Raw genomic sequence first — 19,663 nt, 5'->3', positions numbered from 1 at the left:
CTCAGTTTTATCTTATTTAAAATGATCTGAATTGATTTCTGTTTTCTACAAGCACATCCTAAGAGTTATTTCTCAGTAGAGTTACCATTAGTTAAAATGATAATACTAACAGAGTTAAGAATCTAGGAGGTAATAACAGATTACTTTAGGTACTAAGTAAAAGATTTCTGAAACTCAAATAATTACCTTCTGAAAGAAATTACAGTAATCTCTTCTTAAAATATAGATTGCTACTTCTTTTAATCCTTCTAGTCCATACATATCAGCCATATTGAGTATCTGACTAAAATAAAAACAAATGCACTGTTAATTCTTCAATTTAAATACCAAGGCACAATACGCAATAATTTCTTAATGATAAAGTTTGTTTAGAGAAAATAATAATCTTAACTATTTTAATTCTAACTTTCTGCCCTACATAGTACTCTTTACAGATTATAAAAAGCACAGAGGTCAAAAGTTGAAAGCACTGTAACTTGATTTGATTTGTGGAGAATAACACTAAGTAAATTTGGAGATGTTTTACAACTTCCCCTCATATTCTCAGTGATATATACAACAAGGCCCAAGAAACTGCTTCAAAGGCTATACAAGTTACAACTCTTCACAATAAATAAAAATAGAGGGGGAGGGCAACTAATTGATGTTTATCATATTGAAAATGCCTACAGAGCACCATGAGATTAGAGGTAGCATCCAATGACTCAGAGGGTTTCTGTTGCTTCTTTCAATTGGCAAGTATTTCTAAGTACCCACACATACACTAGGTACTTAGGAAACCTACAAGTCTCAATTCGATGGTAAAATTTCATATGGGTTTCCAGGGGCAAAACTTTAGTACTTAACCCCTGTGACTCAGGATACTTTCACCCTCAAATCATATTCATTCAGTTTATAACTAAAGGAACTAATAAATATTTAAAATTAAAAGAGCAGTCTTCATTTGTGTGATGTTAGAATAGCAACAAAAGAAGAGAACATCCCGAAAATTAGAAGAGCAAGATAGATTTCACTCTCTAGTAGGATTTCAGCAGCTTAGATGGCATGTTGCCAAAACGTGCTAAAGAACAATACCATTGTTGATAGTTAGTATGCCTATATTCTCAAATTACTTTTAGGGGTTTTTTCTTTTGACATCCTAAAATTTAAAAATAAAGTAGCAAAAAAATTGATCAATTTCCAAATTTGACTAAAGTTAAATTAACTTTATAAAAATCTGTCATTTATTTTCCAAAACAAATATTAAGTTTTTCATTACATAGCAGCAATTAGTCACTTAGTTGTGTTCGACTCTGGCACCCCATGGGCTGTAGCCTGCCAGGCTCCTCTGTCCATGGGATTCTCCAGGCAAAAATACTGGAGTGGGTGGCCATTTCCTTCTATTTAAGTCTAATAAAGACTTTTCTTAATCTTATTACTGTGAATCGCTAGATCATCTTTTCTTCTAAATAAGGTGACTTACTGTTTTTAGATATCGCCAAAATATGTACAACATACAGCAAAATAAATAATAAAAGTGAAACTTCTACTTCACTGACACTTTTAAACATAGCTCAAAAAGCAGAAGCCACAAAATATCAATATTTTTATATTTAAAATCATTAAAAAATAATACCTACCCAACATTAGCTTTGACTGGAAAGTCCAAAGTTCCTCCGTATATAAAGTGCATCATAACATTCATTTCTACATGGCTTATACTGAAAAATAAAAGAAAACTAAACTCAAATCCAGAAATAATTAAGGTTTAACTGATATCAATGATACATTCTATTTTCCCATAACTTTTCAGTCAAGATAAAGTTCTAATCTCATTTTTATCTGAAGAATACAATTTTCAAATAACATCCATGAGGTAATGCCATTAATTTAAAAATGAAGTTATAACTGCAGCTATGGGTTTTTATATATTGTAAAATGTTATTCAGTTCAGTTCAGCTCAGTCACTCAGTCGTGTCCAACTCTTTGTGACCCCATGAATTGCAGCACTCCAGGCCTCCCTGTCCATCACCAACTCCTGGAGTTCACCCAAACTCATGTGCATTGAGTCAGTGATGCCATCCAGCCATCTCATCCTCTGTTGTTCCCTTCTCCTTCTGCCGCCAATCCCTCCCAGCATCAGGGTCTTTTTCAATGAGTTGACTCTTCGCATGAGGTGGCCAAAGTATTGGAGTTTCAGCCTCAGCGTCAGTCCTTCCAATGAACACCCAGGACTGGTCTCCTTTAGGATGGACTGGTTGGATCTCCTTGCAGTCCAAGGGACTTGCAAGAGTCTTCTCCAGCACCACAGTTCAAAAGCATCAATTCTTCGGTGCTCAGCTTTCTTCACAGTCCAACTCTCACATCCATACGTGACCACTGCAAAAACCATAGCCTTGACTAGAAGGACCTTTGTTGGCAAAGTAATGTCTCTGCTTTTGAATATGTTGTCTAGGTTGGTCATAACTTTCCTTCCAAGGAGTAAGCATCTTTTAATTTCATGGCTACAGTCACCATCTGCAGTGATTTTGGAGCCCCCCAAAATAAAGTGTGACACTGTTTCCACTGTTTCCCCATCTATTTGCCATGAAGTGATGGGACCAGATGCCATGATCTTCGATTTCTGAATGTTGAGTTTCAAGCCAACTTTTCCACTCTCCTCTTTCACTTTCATCAAATGGCTTTTTAGTTCCTCTTTACTTTCTGCCATAAGGGTGATTAGTATATGATAAAATAATTAATTCTTTGTTGGGCATCTTCCATGATAGACAAAGTTAGAAAGGACTTTAGAGGTCATAGTTCAACCTCTGGCTCATTAAGAAATCCTCTTCAGCATCTTTGAAAAATGGCCTCTCATTTTGCTTAAAGCCTGGGATGTACAACTACTCCATTCACTAGATTCTTGCTGTGCCATAGATATTTCTTAATCTGTAATACCTATCCAGCAGCTCTAGCTCTGCCAACATCCTCATTTCACAGATTTAAAAAACATGACTTAAAGAAGTAGTCTAAAGTGATAATCTTTATGTTTCATTGACTACTAGATCTCAGACTCTCAGTTCATGACTTCTCCCAGCACCCCAGATTCAGTCTATTACTCTTATATTTTGTTCATAGCATTGTTACAGGACTTCTTGCATCTTGGCCCTCCCCTGCTCCCCTATTCCTCTGTATCAAGGAAGATTAATTATCTGGTTGGTGGACAACAACCACTGGTTGTTGATCATGAGGAACTTGTTGTTGTTGTTCAGTTGCTTAGTAGTGTCCAACTCTTTGCAACCCTTGGCTTGCAGCATGCCTGTCTTTCACTATTTTCCAGGGCTTGCTCAAACTCATGTCCACTGAGTTGGTGATGCCATCCAACCATCTCCTCCTCCAACATCCCCTTCTTCTCCTGCCTTCAGTCTTTCCCAGCATCAGGATCTTTTCTAATGAGTTGGCTCTTCTCATCAGGTGACCAAAGTATTGGAGCTTCAGCATCAGTCCTTCCAATGAATATTCAGGATTGATTTCTTTTAGGATTGACTGGTTTGATCTCCTTGCAGTCCAAGATACTCTCAAGAGTCTTCTCCAACACCATGGTTCAAAAGCATCAATTTTTGGTGCCCAGCTTTCTAGATGAGAGGTAAACTGATTTCTTTTCTCCTTTTTTCGCTGCTGAACCAGCGGTAAGAGGTGGTGGGGGAGAAGCGTACTGCTATCCAGATTCAGACTTTCTCTCAAGTGGGCTGTCTTAGAGTAGACATAGCAAGCAAATCAACTTTGGCTTTTGCATAAAAGCATATTTTACTGCCTTATCAAAAATTAAGGAAATGTTTTCTAATTTCACCTGTTGCTTCTTTTGTCTTATTGTGAGCAGGAAGAAAGTATACTATTTATTGGGCCCCCCTCAGAACTCCAACAGGTAGCTAAGATGGATAGCAGATACCCTTCTTCCCATCACCTCTTTCCACAGATTCAGCAGAGAAGAAAGGAGAAAAGAAATCAAATTACCTCTCAACATCAAATTAACTCTCAGGTCAGAGTTCGTCCTGACCAATGCCCAATGGTTACTAGATAATTCAGTCTTCTTGGTACAGAGGAATAGAAGGTGGGACAAGATGCAAGGAGTCCTGTAACAGTGCTACGAACAAAATGGGAATAACAAAAAGAAGACTGAAGAATAATCTAGATGCCTCAGTCAGAGCTGGAGGTTCATCTTAATCCTCTCTCTCATTATATCCTATCACTTTATACCTTCAAGTGTTTTTGAATTCAGCCTCTGCTGTCTGTTGCTGTCGTTTAACAAGTTGTGTCTGACTCTCGTGATCCATGGTCTGTACTCTGTCCATTGGATTTCCCAGGCAAGAACACTGGTGTGTGCTAAGTCACTTCAGTCATGTCTGACTCTTTGAGACCCTATGGACTGTAGGCTGCCAGGCTCCTCTGTCTAAGGGATCTTCTGGCAAGAATACTGGAGTGGATTGCCATGCCCTCCTCCAGGGGATCTTCCTGACCCAGGGTTGGCACCCAGGACTCCTGTGGCTCCTGCATTGCAGGCAGATTCTTAATCAATGAGCCACCTAAGAATACTGGAGTAGGTTGCTATTTCCTTTTACAGGGGATCTTCCAACCCAGGGATCAAACCCTTGTCCCCTGCATTGGTGGGCAGATTCTTTACCATTGAGCCACCAGGGAAGCCCTTTTGCTATATATTTCCCCCTTTTATTGCCCTGGTTTAGCCTCTCAGTTTCTTTCATCTGTACTATACTTCATCATAGTACTCTTGTGTGGGCTTCTTGACTGAAATTACCTCCTCGCATCCCATTTCACACATTGCAATCAGAGTGACTTTGCTAAAATGTAAATCTGATACAGTCCCTGACTTCTAAAACCCTTTAGCTATTCTCCATAGGACCTAGGAAAAAAAGCCCAAATTCCTTAGCTTGGCATAGAATGTTCTTTATTATATGATCTCTGGTTCTTTCTCTAGCAGCTGTTCCAAGATAAGCAAACTACCATTTCCTATATCTGAACAACTTAGAGTTCCTTATACATCAGTTCCTTATCACATACTGTTCACTCTGCTTAAAATTCTCTCCCTCTCTATTTATTTCATCTTTTAGATACAAGACATGTGGCTCTTCTGATTGTTTCCTTAACACTCCCAAGAGGGAAAAAAGGGAAATCACTGAATGTTAAACATAAATAATAACTAACATTTATTGAGCGTTTATTATGATTTAGTCACTGAGCTAATAAGCATTTTCAATGCAATTAGCTCATTTAATCATAACAACTCAATGGGAGGTTATTATTATTAGTCTCATAAATGAAAAAACTGAAATTAAGTAACTTGCCCATGGAGGTGGGTGCTGGGAAAAAAATAAATTGCCCAAAGTCAAATGGCTAGTGATGCACTGGAATTTGCAATTTAAATCCATACTCCAATGCCTGGGCTCTTAAGCAGTATAGCACACCCACCCACCCACCCACACACACCCACACACACCCACACACACACACTTCCATTATCACATTTATCAAACTGACTTATAATATCTTTGTTTACATATTTGTTTCTCCTTCTAAACTGAATTCTGTGTGGGCAGGATTTGTGTCTTATTTACCCTTGCATCTCTAGTAGAAGCACAATGTCAGCATTGATTCAATATCCCCAGGATCAAAATTTCCTTTCCCTGCATAATACTGGAACTCTGCATGGAACCAGGCTGGGGACAGTGCTGATAAGACATTCACAGTTTGTTAGGCACAGTATCTAATGTCTGCTAAAGGGAGACAAGGAGAAAGGCAAGAAGAAAAGAAAGGGAGTTCCACAGGGTAGGACTCAGAAAGGTGTTTGCTTTGATTCTATGGCCTTAAATAATATATGCTGAATAAATGTTTAATGAATATTTAATGAATGGCTTATTAGGGTAGTTACAAGCATCTCCCAAACCTTCAGAAGGAATATTGAGTTGAAAACATAGAAATATTTTTAAATTTACTTAATATATATTTACTGGCTTCTACAATGGTTTCTACTGGTTTCTGCTGATTCAAAACTCCACAACTCTTCTTTAATGCTTTGAAAAAAGTCAAATCTCTAAATATACTCATTTATATACATGGATATGACAAGAGTTGATCTCAGTATAATTACGCTATATTATCTGTAGTTTGTTCATATAAAACAATAGCATAATAGTTACATTCCATGCACTTTTCCTTGAAATTTCAAGAGCCATTCTTATTAATGTTAATGAGGATTGAATATTTATGTTATAAGAATAGTTTCTTCTAAGACGACATATTTAAGCAAAGGAAAAAAATGATTAGGTAGGAATGAAACTTAAAAACAGCAAAATTTGGACATTTGAGCTTATATATCAATATATATGATAGCTATAAAAACAGCAAGAAACTGTTTTCCTGCTGTCTTAACAGCTGTTTTATTAAACTGCAGCCTCATTATTGTAAGTCATCTGTATTTTTATGAAAAGTGTTTATAAAGACATGATCAACTGACTCACCAAAAAAAAATTACTGCAATAACCCACAGTTTAAATAAATGGAAAGATTTAAAGCACTATTCCCATTTAAATGTAATCCGAATAAAATCCTATAGGAGATGAAAATATTACATACACTCAACAGTTAGAAAAAATAAAAGACCATGAGAGGACAGCACCAGGCTCAGAGATAACATGCACCCAGTCTGAAACCTCTGTGCTATATATGTACTTCCTAAAGTTTCAAGTTTCTATATATGTGGGCTAAGGTCACATAGGGCCTCATTCACTCATTCATCATTCATTTACATTCAATATTTACTGAATGATAGGCGCTATTCTGGACCTTACATTCTACAGAGGGGACACGGACAATAAATGTGTCAACAAACGTGTGTGCTTAGTCACTCAAGAGTCAAGTTGGACTCTTTGTGACCCTATGGACTGTAGCCCACCAAGCTCCTCTGTCCACGGAATTCTCCAGGTAAGAATATTGGAGTGGGTTGCCATGCTCTCCTCCAAGGGATCTTCCCAACCCAGGGGCCGAACCCAGGTCTCATGCATTGCAGGCAGATTCTTTATTGTTTGAGCCACCAGGGAAGCCCATGTCAACAAATATATGAAGATAATTTTAACAGTGAAAAGTGAAGACAATCTAACAGAATAACATAGAAAAGAGTGACTGAAGAGTTGGGCTGTAGCTCCTTTAGGTGGGGAAGTCTGGGAGAATCTTATGGGTCAGATCATACAGGTTCTTATAGCTTATGATTTGGGTTTAATTCTAATTGTGATGAGAAGGCATTGAAGAATTTTGACCAGAAGAGAAATATGACCTGACTTACATTTGAAAAGGTCATCCTGAAGGTTCAGAGCAAGCCAGGAGTCTCTGAAGGGAGATGAAAAAATCCAAATTTATATTCTAAAGTCTCAAGCCAACACCGGAAGACTTTTGTTTACATAAAATAGAAACACATGGTGTTTCTTTATGGAAATATTGGCTGTCCAATTTCCAGTACTGGATGTGGAAAACGTTCCCTTGCCACCAGGGGAACTTCCTTTCAGCTTTATCCTCCCACCTTCCAACTCTGGGACACGGGTAGAACTAGGATTAAACATGTGTGCTCAGTTGGTCAGTCGTGTCCCACTCTTCGTGGCCTATCCCACCAGGTTCCATGGGATTCCAGGCAAGAATACTGGAGCCAGTTGCCATTTCCTTCTCCAGAGGATCTTCCTGATGCAGGGATCGAAGCCATGTCTCTGGCATCTCCTGCATCGACAGGCAGATTCTTTACCATTACGCCACCTGGGAAGCCCTAAAACTAGGATAATGGGATTCCACTATTCCTACCTTAATTTATTGAAGGCTGTCTCATGTTAAAATGTCACATGCATTACATCTTTGAGCTACCAACTCAAAAAAGAACCCAAAAACAATTGGTTCTTTTCCGTAAGGGCAGACAAGATTTCAGTTTTAATCTATTGCAGAAAACATCCTACAGATATGCAACAGGGGCACAGTTCCAAAAGAGGTTACTGACCAAGCAAAGCAGGTGTTGCTGTCCTAGTCCTGGAAATGGCCCTCACTTGAACCCTTTACTCTCTAGAAAAATGAAGACAACATCATTTAGGGAAAGAAAAAAGGTAAATAATAATCAGCACTACAGACTATACACCAAACACTATGCCAAGTTTCTCCTTTCAACAACCTCAGGGAAGGTAAGCAATGTCCCAAAGTCATGTTACAGTTTGGGCCTGGATGTAGGACCTCCTTAAAGGACACCAGAGTCCATGATCTTTTTACTATACCACACTACCCCTTGAAACATCTACTCAGGTTTACAAGTTAATGTGAAAAGGCAATTTGTTTTAGACAGCTTTATACACCATGATATACTAATAACATTTTAGGTGGTGATTTGACACAGTCAATTTCATATGTAATACAAGAGGGGATTAGATCTGACAGAGTGCCTGAAGGGGATGGAGGTTCAAAACACTGTATAGGAGGCGGTGATCAAAACCACCCCCAAGAAAAGGAAATGCAAATAGGCAAAATGGTTATCTGTGGAGAAGGAAATGGCAACGCACTCCAGTATTATTGCCTAGAGAATCCTGTGGACAGAGGAGCCTGGTGGGCTGTTGTCTACGGGGTCACACAGAGTCGGACACGACTGAAGTGACTTAGCAGCAGCGGCAGCAGCAGAGAGGCCTTACAAATAGGTGAGAAAAGAAGAGAAGTGAAAGGCAAGGGAAAAAAGGAAAGATATACCCATCTGAATGCAGAGTTCCAGAAAATAGCAAGGCAATAAGAAAGTCTTTTTAAGTGAACAATGCAAAGAAATAGAGGAAAACAGTAGAATGGCAAAGAGTAGAGATCTCTTGAAGAAAATCAGTAATACCAAGGAAACATTTCATGCAAAGATGGGCACAATAAAGGATAGAAATGGTATGGACCTAACAGAAGCAGAAGATATTAAGGAGAGGTGGCAAGAATTCACAGAAGAACTGTACAAAAGAGATCTTCGTGACCCAGATATGCACCATTGTGTGATCACTCTGCTAGAGCCACACATCCTGGAAAGGGAAGTCAAGTGGGCCTTAGGAAGCATCATTATGAACAAAGCTAGTGGAGGTGATGGAATTCCAGCTGAGCTATTTCAAATTCTAAAAGATGATGCTGTGAAAGGGCTGCACTCAATACGCCAGCAAATTTGGAAAACTCAGCAGTGGCCACAGGACTGGAAAAGGTCAGTTTTCATTCCAATCCCAAAGAAGGGCAATGCCAAAGAATGTTCAGACCACCACACAATTGGCATTCATCTCACTTGCTAGCAAAGTAATGCTCAAAATCTTTCGAGCTAGGCTTCAACAGTATGTGAACTGTGAACTTTCAGATGTACAAGCTGGATTTAGAAAAGGCAGAGGAATCAGAGATTAAATTGCCAAAATCCAATGGATCATAGGAAAAGCTAAAGAATTCCAGAAAAACATCTACTTCTTCTTCACTGACTACGCTAAAGCTTTTGACTGTATAGATCACAACAAACTGTGGAAAATTCTTCAAGAGATAGGAATACCAGACCACCTGACCTGCCCCCTGTGAAACCTGTATGTAGGTCAAGAAGTAACAGTTAGAACCGGACATGGAACAACAGACTGGTTCCAAATTGAGAAAGGTGTACGTCAAGGCTGTATGTTGTCACCCTGCTTATTTAACTTATATGCAGAGTACATCATATGAAATGTTGGGCTGGGTGAAGCACAAGCTGGAATCAAGATTTCCGGGAGAAATATCAATAACCTCAGATATGCAGATGAAACCACCTTTGTGGCAGAGAGTTGAAGAGGAACTAAAGAGCCTTTTGATGAAGGTGAAAGAGGAGAGTGAAAAAGCTGGTGTAAAACTCAACATTCAAAAAACTAAGATCATGGCATGTGGTCCCATCACTCCATGGCAAATATATGGGGAAAAAATGGAAACAGTGACAGACTTTATTTTCTTGGGCTCCAAAATCACTGCAAATGGTGACTGCAGCCATGAAATTAAAAGATGCTTGCTTCTTGAAAGAAAGTTATGACCAACCTCGATAGCATATTAAAAAGCAGAGACATTACTTTGCTAACAAAGGTTTGTAGAGTCAAAGTTCTCAGATGTGAGAGCTGGACAATAAAAAAGGCTGATAGCCAAAGAATTGATGCTTTTGAACTGTGGTGTTGGAGAAGATTCTTGACAGTCCCTTGGACAGCCAGGAGATCAAACCAGTCAGTCCTAAAGAAAATCTAGCCTGAATGTTCACTGGAAGGACTGATGCTGAAGCTGAAGCTCCAATACTTTGGCTGCCTGAAATAAAAAATGCTGCTTTATTTTTATTTATTTAAGAGCTGACTCACTGGAGAAAAGGCTTACGCTGGGACAGACTGAAGGCAGAAGGGGATGACAGAGGATGAGATGGTTGGATGGCATCACCGACTCAACGGACATGAGTTTGAGCAAACTCCGGGAGAGGGCAAAGGACAGGGAAGTCTGTCATGCTGCAGTCCATGGGGTCACAAACAGTCAGACATGACTGAGTGACTGAACAACAAGGACAAGAGGGGAAAGCAAAACATATTGTGTGATGATAATAATAATAAAAGATGTAGATAAAACCCAGAATCTGTTAGGAAATCCTCCTTTTGTTTAGGCATTAGAAAGCCTTGTTATATCAAGCAAGACGAAAGAGTCAAAAAGAAATGTATCTTCATTTCTGATGTGCTGATATTAGAAGTGGACTTCCCTGCTGGCTCAGTGGTAGATAATCTGCCTGCAACGCAGGAGACATGGGTTCAATTCATGGGTTGGGAAGATCCACTGGAGAAGGAAATAGCAACCCACTCCAGGATTCTTGCCTGGGAAATCCCACTGACAGAGAAGCCTGGCAGGCTACAGTCCATGGGGCTGCAAAAAGTTGGACACAGGTTAGCAACTAAACAACAACAACGGCATTAGAAATAAATGAGCTAATTAGGAATACGCCTCCAATGACAAAACAGCAGCTCTGTGTAAGATGAGCCAGTAAGGAGAAGACCCTAGCTTACAACAGAAGTAAAGGGAACATACTGTAGAGGAGAGAGCCTGATGATCACTGGCACTGCTACAACGTACAGTCTACTTATTTGTAACGACAGTTTGAAACAAATTTGGCTACTTCTATTTGGTTTTCCCTTGAACAAACCACTAAAGTTGGTCAGCAGCAGTTGAGCCATATTATAAGAGGAGATATTTATCCATTACCTCCATCATAATAGAAGATGGAAAATTACAGGTAGTGGAACAGACCAATAGTTAGGCTACTACTTCTTTATCTATTAACCTGTAATAAACAGACTCCACCTTTAAAAGCCTGTGTTTTGAAAGTTTAATCTGATCACTCAGGAGTATTGATTAAAGACTGCCTTTATTCCCATAGCTAAATACAGAGTTGCTTTGAGTGATAAAGAACAGGTAATAGTAGAGCAGCTCTGGTAGAAGATGTGCCCATATCCCAACCCCATGCCTTGTATTCCCTAAGGAACTACCAGGAACTTTCTGTTCCTATGGAAAAATCACTGATTTAAACAGTGGAAAAGAACAGTCTGAATTAGTTCAAGAACACAAACCAATGGGAAACTTATAATTTCTTCAGTGACTACAGGACATGTAACTTATATTTAGCACAGCACTTATTTGCCAGGGAACCCCTGGAAGAGATTTAATTTATCTGATCTTGTTCTTCTCATCTGTAATCTGTGAATACACCAGCTCTCTCAAAGACTGAATCTAAAAATTATAGAACAAGTAACTCTGGAAGTAACAGGGAAAATATATGATGTTATTGTAAGGTATTATCACTGCTAAGGACAGACTCTATTTGGAAAGAGGAACAAAGGTGTATGCAATTGGTATCAGATAGTAAAAACACTGTCACTAAACCTATAAGCAACTAAGACTTCTAGGAAATTAGACAAGTGTTTTCTGTAAATTACTTTCCCCTGCTGTCAAATAAGGTCCAATAATCATACACTTCTTTTGACGTTTATCTCACTACACAGAATCACATGGTTACCTCTCCATTTAAATTTTTAGTGACTTCACCTCTAATAAGAGTAGATAGTTTTTATAAAAGATATCTAAAACATCCGAAACACAATCCCTGGACACATTTCCAAAATTACACTAGAATGATGATTATCCCTAGAATTGACACACTTACAGAAATTCTGGCCTCTGCAAGCATTAAGTCTCTTCCAATATTCAGCAGATATTTTAAATTTACCATAAAGGAAGAGATCTTATTGGCAGGAAACATATTTTTCAGGCTGTTTTTCAACAGTGATGATAAAAATTTCACTGACTGACTCAACTACACATTCTTTTTACTCATAGGTTAATAAACTATTTGCTTGGCATATAAAGTCTTCCATAATCAAGAACTACCTGGTGGTTGCCAGATCAAAACAGTAGGTGATATAACCAAAATGTAACTCTAGAAATCCTGGTATGAAAGGAAAGAGGTTTAGGTTCTTCTGCATATGTCTCATTTCTATTAAATAAATGAAACATGAAAAGAGATAAAAACATATAAATATTATTAAAAATAATGTTTTAATTTTCCATTTTTCAATAGAGTGAGAAATTACAAATGAGAGTCATTTGGGGATTGATTTTAGTTGGAAAGGAAACCAGACAGCTGTAACCAACAAGGCTCAAGATTATAGACTATTGTGAAAAACAGTGAGAGTTTATCAATATTTTTCACACATCCACTATTATGGAATCATCACTACCACCATTCTACATCCAAGCTTCTAGCCAAGACTGACCCAGTTGAGGAAGCATCCGCAGTGAGAATGATGAAAGCTGGGAATTCTCCCTCAGAACTCCCAGGCAGTTTTCCTACTGAGAAAGCCCGCCCCACTACTGTACACTCTAGATTCTCACAGAGATCATCTGTGAGCAAAAAATACTCCATTTCACCATGTAAGGAAGTAGTTCATCTCTTAATAACTGTCTCAGCAGTTGCTATAAACTGCCCCAATTGTGTAGATTCACCAATGCACTATCATAGGTCACTGAAATCCACACCTATCCAAATTATTCTTTCACAAAGAAACTACCTGTTACAGACTGAAAATCTGTGTTCCCCCATACACCTAAATTCACATATTGGAGCCCTAACCCCCATTTACCTATATGGAAATAGGGCTTCTAAGGAAATGTGCGTGTGTGTGTTAGTCGCTCAGTTGTGTCCAATTCTTCACAATACCAAGGACCATAGCCCACCAGGCTCCTCTGTCCATGGGATTTCACAGGCAAGAATACTGGGGTGGGTAGCCATTCCCTTCTCCAGGGGATCTTCCAGACCTAGGGATCGAACCCAGTCTCCTGCATTGCAGGCAGACTCTTTACCATCTGAGCCACCAGGGAAGCTCTCTAAGGAAATAATTAAGGTTAAATGCGGTAATAAGGGTAGGGCCCTAGCTGATCTGATAGGATTTGTGTCCTTATAAAAACACCAGACAGTGAGTTCTGTCCCTCCACCTTCCTTTCCCCTCTCTGGCCCCCCAGCCCCATGCACTAAAAAAAGGGTCACTGGAGCATACAGCAGAAAGTGCCTATCCACATTCAAAGGACCTAAGGTAAGAGGTCTCAACAGGCACCAACCTTGCTGGTTGATCCCTTATAGAGCTGTGAGAAAACAAATTTCTGTTGCTTAAAGCAACCAGTTTGTGGTATTCTGTTATGGATGTCTGAGAAGAGTAACACATTATCTCTATCACTAAATGCTCCCAACTTCCTCTCATTTTCAGAAAGTGCACTTGCTGAATTCCATCACATGAGAAACATGAACAGATAGGGAAATCAGATTCATAAAAAGTGCTCTGTATGAAGTATTATTTGCACTCATTGGCAGTCAAGCTTCCTTGTAAAAATTATGCTTACCTTTGAAGAGTAATGTACTCCTGGGAGCTTTCAGCCCAACAGCCACTCAGCATTGCAGCAAAATAACTAGATCTGGCACTTAAAATGGCTCTAAAGGAAGAGGGGGAGAAAACACAGACAAACATTTGTGCACAATTGCAAAATAGCATTTTTTATGAAATTTTTCATCTTTACCTCTTAAAACTGATAACAATTTACCTGTCATTTGTATTCACCGGTAGATTTTAATAATAGAAATTATAAGTCTAAATTTATACCAAAGTATTTTAATTGCTTCATTTGAACATTAATTCCAGTGTTTGTTTTTTTTTCATCTTTTTAATTTTTTCTCTCTCTTTCTTTTTGGTTGCACCATGTGGCTGGCAGAAGCTCAGTTCCCTGACCAGGGACTGAAACTGGGCCATAGCAGTGAAAGCCCAGAATCCTAACAACTAGGCCACCAGGGAAATCCCATTTAATTTTTTCTCTTGAAAACTCTTAGATTTTAATAACAATTTTCATGAGTGAGAGAATAACAGGTCATTTACAAATGGAGAAATAAAGACCAAATGATGTTAAGACCTTGAGGAAATATCAATAAGAGACTAGAACTCTAAAAGTCCTGAGTACCAGTTCAAAACTCAGCATAAATATGCTCATGGATACCTTTCTCTTAAATTTGAAAAATTATAGGAAAAATATTTTGTTTTGAATGTCCATTCTATCTCCTCAGATAAAATGTTAATTCATCCATTATTTAACTCAACAAAAACCTACTGACTTCTAGTCTGTGCTAGGCACTAGTCTAGGGACTATAACAGTAAATTAGATACAGCAAAAATGTGAATATTCTAGCAGGGGCTGGGATGGAAGAGGGGAAGGGGAGAAGAAGAATAAAAAGACATTTCTGGCAATGGCTTACTAGGTTGTCTCAGACTAATCCTCCTGCTGAATAGCTTGGAAGATAAGGGGGAAAAAAAATACACACATACACACACAAAATACACACACACACACAATCCACACACACACAATCCACACACACACACACACACACCCCTGAAAGCAAAAGTAAGGTTGAGAAGCTAAGAAGCTGAATCTAGATTGCTTCTGGCAATCTTTACAGGCTTGGAGGCACACAAATTGGAATTTGGGATTCAGCAAAGAGGAGAGACATCACTTTGATGACAAAGGTTCATACAGTCAAAGCTATGATTTTCCCAGTAGTCATGTACAGATGTGAGAGCTGGACCATAAAGAAGGCCGAGTGCTGAAGAATCGATGCTTTCAAACTGTGGTACTGGAGAAGACACTTGAGAGTCCCTTGGACTGCAAGAAGATCAAACCAGTCACTCCTAAAGGAAATCAATCCTGACTATTCATTGGAAGGACTGATCCTGAAGCTGAAGCTCTGATACTCCAGCCGCCTGATGTGAAGAGCTGACTCACAGGCAGACTCTGAAGCTGGGAAAGACCGAGAGCAGGAGAAGAAGGGGGCAACAGAGGATAAGATGATTTGATGGCATCACCAGCACAATGGACATGAGTCTGAGCAAACTCTGGGAGATAGTAGAGGACAGAGGAGACTGGCATGCTGCAGTCCATGGGTTCACAAAGAGTCAGACAGGACCTAGTGACTGAAAAACAGCAACAAAAAAGAGGAGAGACTTTGGTGGATGTTCCAGAACTTAAGTTGGACTCTGAAGGACTACACCTTTGAAAGAAGAATGAATAGGAAATAGACAAGCCTTTTTTAGAACTGAAGTCCAGCTTTGAATGAGCTCAATCCTTGGCTGGATTAAAGTGATCTACACCTAGCCTAAATACAGTGTGTGTGTCAGCTGCTCAGTCGTGTCTGACTCTTTGTGACCCTAGGGACTGTGGCCCACCAGGTTCCTCTGTCCATGGAATTTTCCAGGCGAGAACAGAGCAGGTTGCCATTTCCTACTCCAGGGGATCTTCTGATCCAGCGATTGAATCCGTGTCTCATGTCTCCTGCATTTGCAGGTGGATTCTGTACTACTAACCACCAGGGAAGCTCACAATGTAGTATTACTCAGCAATAAAAACTGAATGAAATATGATATACATAATATCCAAGGATGAGGTTCCAAAAGATTTTCCTGAGCAAAAGAAGTTCAATAATATGTCTGAGATCATTTGTATGAAATTCTAGGACAGGTAAAATAAACTGTAATTTAGAAAACACGACAATCAGAAAATAAAAGAAGTCCAATTAAAAATGGGCAAACAATATGAAGAGAAAACTCACCAAAGAAATACAGATGGAAAATAAGCATATGAAACTCAGTTTTTGCCTGAGGATAGAGAGAGGGAGGGCTTCCCTGCTGGCTGAGTGGTAAAGAATCCGCCTGCCAATGCAGGAGACATGGGTTCAATCCCTGGGTTGGGAAGATCCCCTGGAGAAGGAAATGGCAGCCCACTCCAGTATTCTTGCCTGGAGAATCCCATGGACAGAGGAGCCTGGTGGGCAATGAGATCCCAAAAGAGTCAGACACAACTCAGCAACTAAATAACAACAGAAAGAAGGATGTTTCTAATGGCAAATGGACACGGCGGAGTTTTTTAGGTAATAAAAATTCTCTATATCTTGATTGTGGTGGGAGTTACACCGGTTTATATATTTGTCAAAACCCATCAAATTAGACTCTCAGTTGTGTGCATTTGATTGTATATGAATTCTTTTTTGAGTTCATTTTTTTAAATAGAGGATAATTACCTTACAATATTGTGATGTTGTTTAGTCGCTCAGTTGTGTCTGATTCTTTGGGATCCCATGGACTGCAGCATGCCAGTCCTCTCTGTCCCTCACCATCTCCCAAAGTTTGCCCAAGTTTGTGTCCATTGCATGGGTGATGCCATTCAGCCATCTCATCCTTTGATGTTCTCTTCTCCTTCTGCCCTCAATCCTTCCCAGCAACAGGACTTTTCCAGTGAGTCAGCTATTTGCATCAGATAACCAAAAAACTGGAGTTTTAGCTTCAGCATCAGTACTTCCAAGGAGTATTCAGGGTTAATCTCTCTTAAGATTGACTGGTTTGATCTCCTTGCTGTCTAAGTGATTTTCAGGAGTCTTCTCTAGCACCACAGTTTTTGAAGGCATCAATTCTTCAGTGCTCCAGCTTCTTTACAGTCCAGCTCTCACAACGGTACATGACCACTGAGAAGACCACAGACTTAACTATACAGACTTTTGTTGGCAGAGTAATATCTCTGCTTACAACACACTGTCTAGGTTTGTCATAGCTTTCCTGCCAAGGAGCAAATGTCTTTTGATTTCATGGCTGCAGTCACCATCTGCAGTAATTTTAGAGCCCAAGAAGAGGAAATCTGTTACTATTTCTACCTTCTCCCCCTCTATTTGCCATGAAGTAATGAGGCCGGATGCCATGATCTTAGTTTTTTTTATATTTAGTTTTAAGATGGCTCTTTCGCTCTTCTCCTTCACCCTCATCAAGAGGCTCTTTAGTTCGTCTGCTTTCTGCCATTAGAGTGGTATCATCCACATATCTGAGGTTGTTAATGTTTCTCCCACCCATCTTGATTCCAGCTTGTAATTCATCCATCCCGGCATTTCTCATGATGTGCTCAGCATATAGATTAAACAGGGTGACAGCAGATAGCCCTGTCATATTAGTTTCTCAATCTTGAACCAATTAGTTGTTCCATACAGAGTTCAATATTGTGATGGTTTTTGCCATGTATCAACATGAATCGATACTAGGTATACATATGTCCCCTCCTTCTTCAGCCTCCCTCCCACCTCCCTCCCCTTCCCACTCCTCTAGGTTGTCACAGAGTATAAAGATTGAAGGCAGGAGGAGAAGGGGGCAACAGAGGATGAGATGGAGACATCAACATTCTTCTCAGTAATTAACAGGACAAGTACACAAAAAAATCAGTTAAATGGAAGACTTGAACTAAATGCTGCATGCTGGCCATTTCCATTTAAGTAAGACGAAGAACGACTGAGGCTTAAACAATTACACTGTTCTTAAGATAGAAACTTATGAAAACATTCCTATTTAATTGGAGTCAAGCCTCAGTTTAAAAAAAAATACGTTGTAGATACATGTGTTAAAAATTTTAGCAGATTTTTTATTTTCCAACACACCAAAAACTATTTTCTCCTTTTGACTAAATGTAATCTCAACTGACAAGGCTGCTTCTGGCTCTCTCTGTAGAGGTGCCCTAATTTCCCCCTTCCTCTTGCTTTATAGTACATTGCTATTCAATACTTCTTGATGTTAGCTCAACCAGATTCACTACTCCAGGCATAATAACGGCCTGGATTACTCAGAGAAACTCTAAATACAGAATTTTTCACTAGGACTATTTTTTAAGTACTCCTGCTCCAAGGAAAAAAAAAAGTGTATATATATATATATATATATATATATATATTTTTTTTTTTTTTTTCCTATCAGTTCCACATAACTGAATAAGGGTTAAACCCACGTCAGTGAATCCAAACTTTCTGGAGCTGTCACCATCACCCATGTTGCTAAGTCACTTCAGTCGTGTCCGACTCTATGCGACCCCATAGACGGCAGCCCACCAGGCTCCCCTGTCTCTGGGATTCTCCAGGCAAGAACACTGGAGTGGGGTGCCATTTCCTTCTCCAATGCATGAAAGTGGAACGTGAAGTCGCTCAGTCGTGTCTGACTCTTCGCGTTCCCATGGACTGCAGCCTACCAGGCTCCTCTGTCCGTGGGATTTTCCAGGCAAGAGTACTGGAGTGGGGTGCCATCACCTTCTCCAGTCACTATCACCCATGACACTCTGCAAATATTTTAGAGAATGTAAACTTTAAAAATGGTAAGTCAGCTTTCTCTTGAGACATTCATCTTAACATACACTGACTACAGCTTTCATAGGATTACCTAAGTTTTAAAAGTGAGTTGTAAAAATAGAGTGGATGCCTTGGTATCTAGTACAATGAAGACTGATAGTTGTCTGATTAATCAAAAAATTAGGAGAGAATTTTAAAAATGATTTGTCTATATCATAATCATTTTATTCTAACTTAGGAAATAAGTATGCATTTATTCACAAATCTTTGACCATAAAGCCAATCTTTTTTTTTTTTAATGTGAATTCGCTGATTGGAGCCTCTTATGTCTTGCAAAAACTACACTTGTACACCTTGTCTATGATTTCTAATTCAAACTTCTCTGAAATGAAGAAAGAAATTTAAAACTTTTATGAAGCAATCTGAAGTATAGAGTCATTTAAGATTTTCATAATTTCCCGTCAAGTTTTTGTATTGTTTCATCTAAACTGAATTCGATAACAATTTTTTAAATGCCTCTCCCTTATTAAGCTTTCTAAAACATTTACTTTAGTTTTCACTGGAACAACAATTCTTTTATATTTCATGTATCATTGGTTTATATGATACATCATTAAGTCATGCTATCAAAATAAGAAATTCAAATGGCATCAAACAGGTCTGGGAATAAACCCAAGTGACTCAAGAGACACAAACTCAATGATAGGAATGGAAATGTTACAGATATACTGGAGAATGGCATCCTAGTCTTGAGAGTTCTGCCTACCATGTCAGCATGTTCTGCAGAGACCATGTGAAGAGCAGGTTTAGTCATGTTCAGTTAAGGAGCTTCTACTCTAGGTGACTTCTTTTCTTTTAGGCATCCATTCTCTTTGGCTTTGGTTCCCCACTGCAGCCTCTCTCAAAGGCCCATGGTACTAAAGAATCTCACCTCTTTTC

The 19,663-nt window shown here is 39.1% G+C and overlaps 1 protein-coding gene across 1 annotated transcript in view; it reads right to left on the bottom strand.

Annotated features, from left to right (window-relative positions):
• Positions 1-19,663, bottom strand: part of KIAA1107 (KIAA1107 ortholog) — a 91,366-nt gene that overhangs the window by 34,444 nt on the left and 37,259 nt on the right. The window contains exons 5-7 of the mRNA XM_005678107.3: positions 13,933-14,022; positions 1,620-1,700; positions 187-283 (exon numbers count right to left, since the gene is read on the bottom strand). Of these exons, the coding sequence (XP_005678164.3) occupies positions 187-283; positions 1,620-1,700; positions 13,933-14,022 (268 nt within the window). The remainder of the gene's footprint in view (positions 1-186; positions 284-1,619; positions 1,701-13,932; positions 14,023-19,663) is intronic.

Source organism: Capra hircus, chromosome 3, assembly GCF_001704415.2.
Source record: "Capra hircus breed San Clemente chromosome 3, ASM170441v1, whole genome shotgun sequence".
NCBI classification, from domain to species: domain Eukaryota; kingdom Metazoa; phylum Chordata; class Mammalia; order Artiodactyla; family Bovidae; genus Capra; species Capra hircus.
The sequence above is the reverse complement of the archived record's forward strand: the minus strand, read 5'-3'. Positions and strand labels throughout refer to the sequence as shown.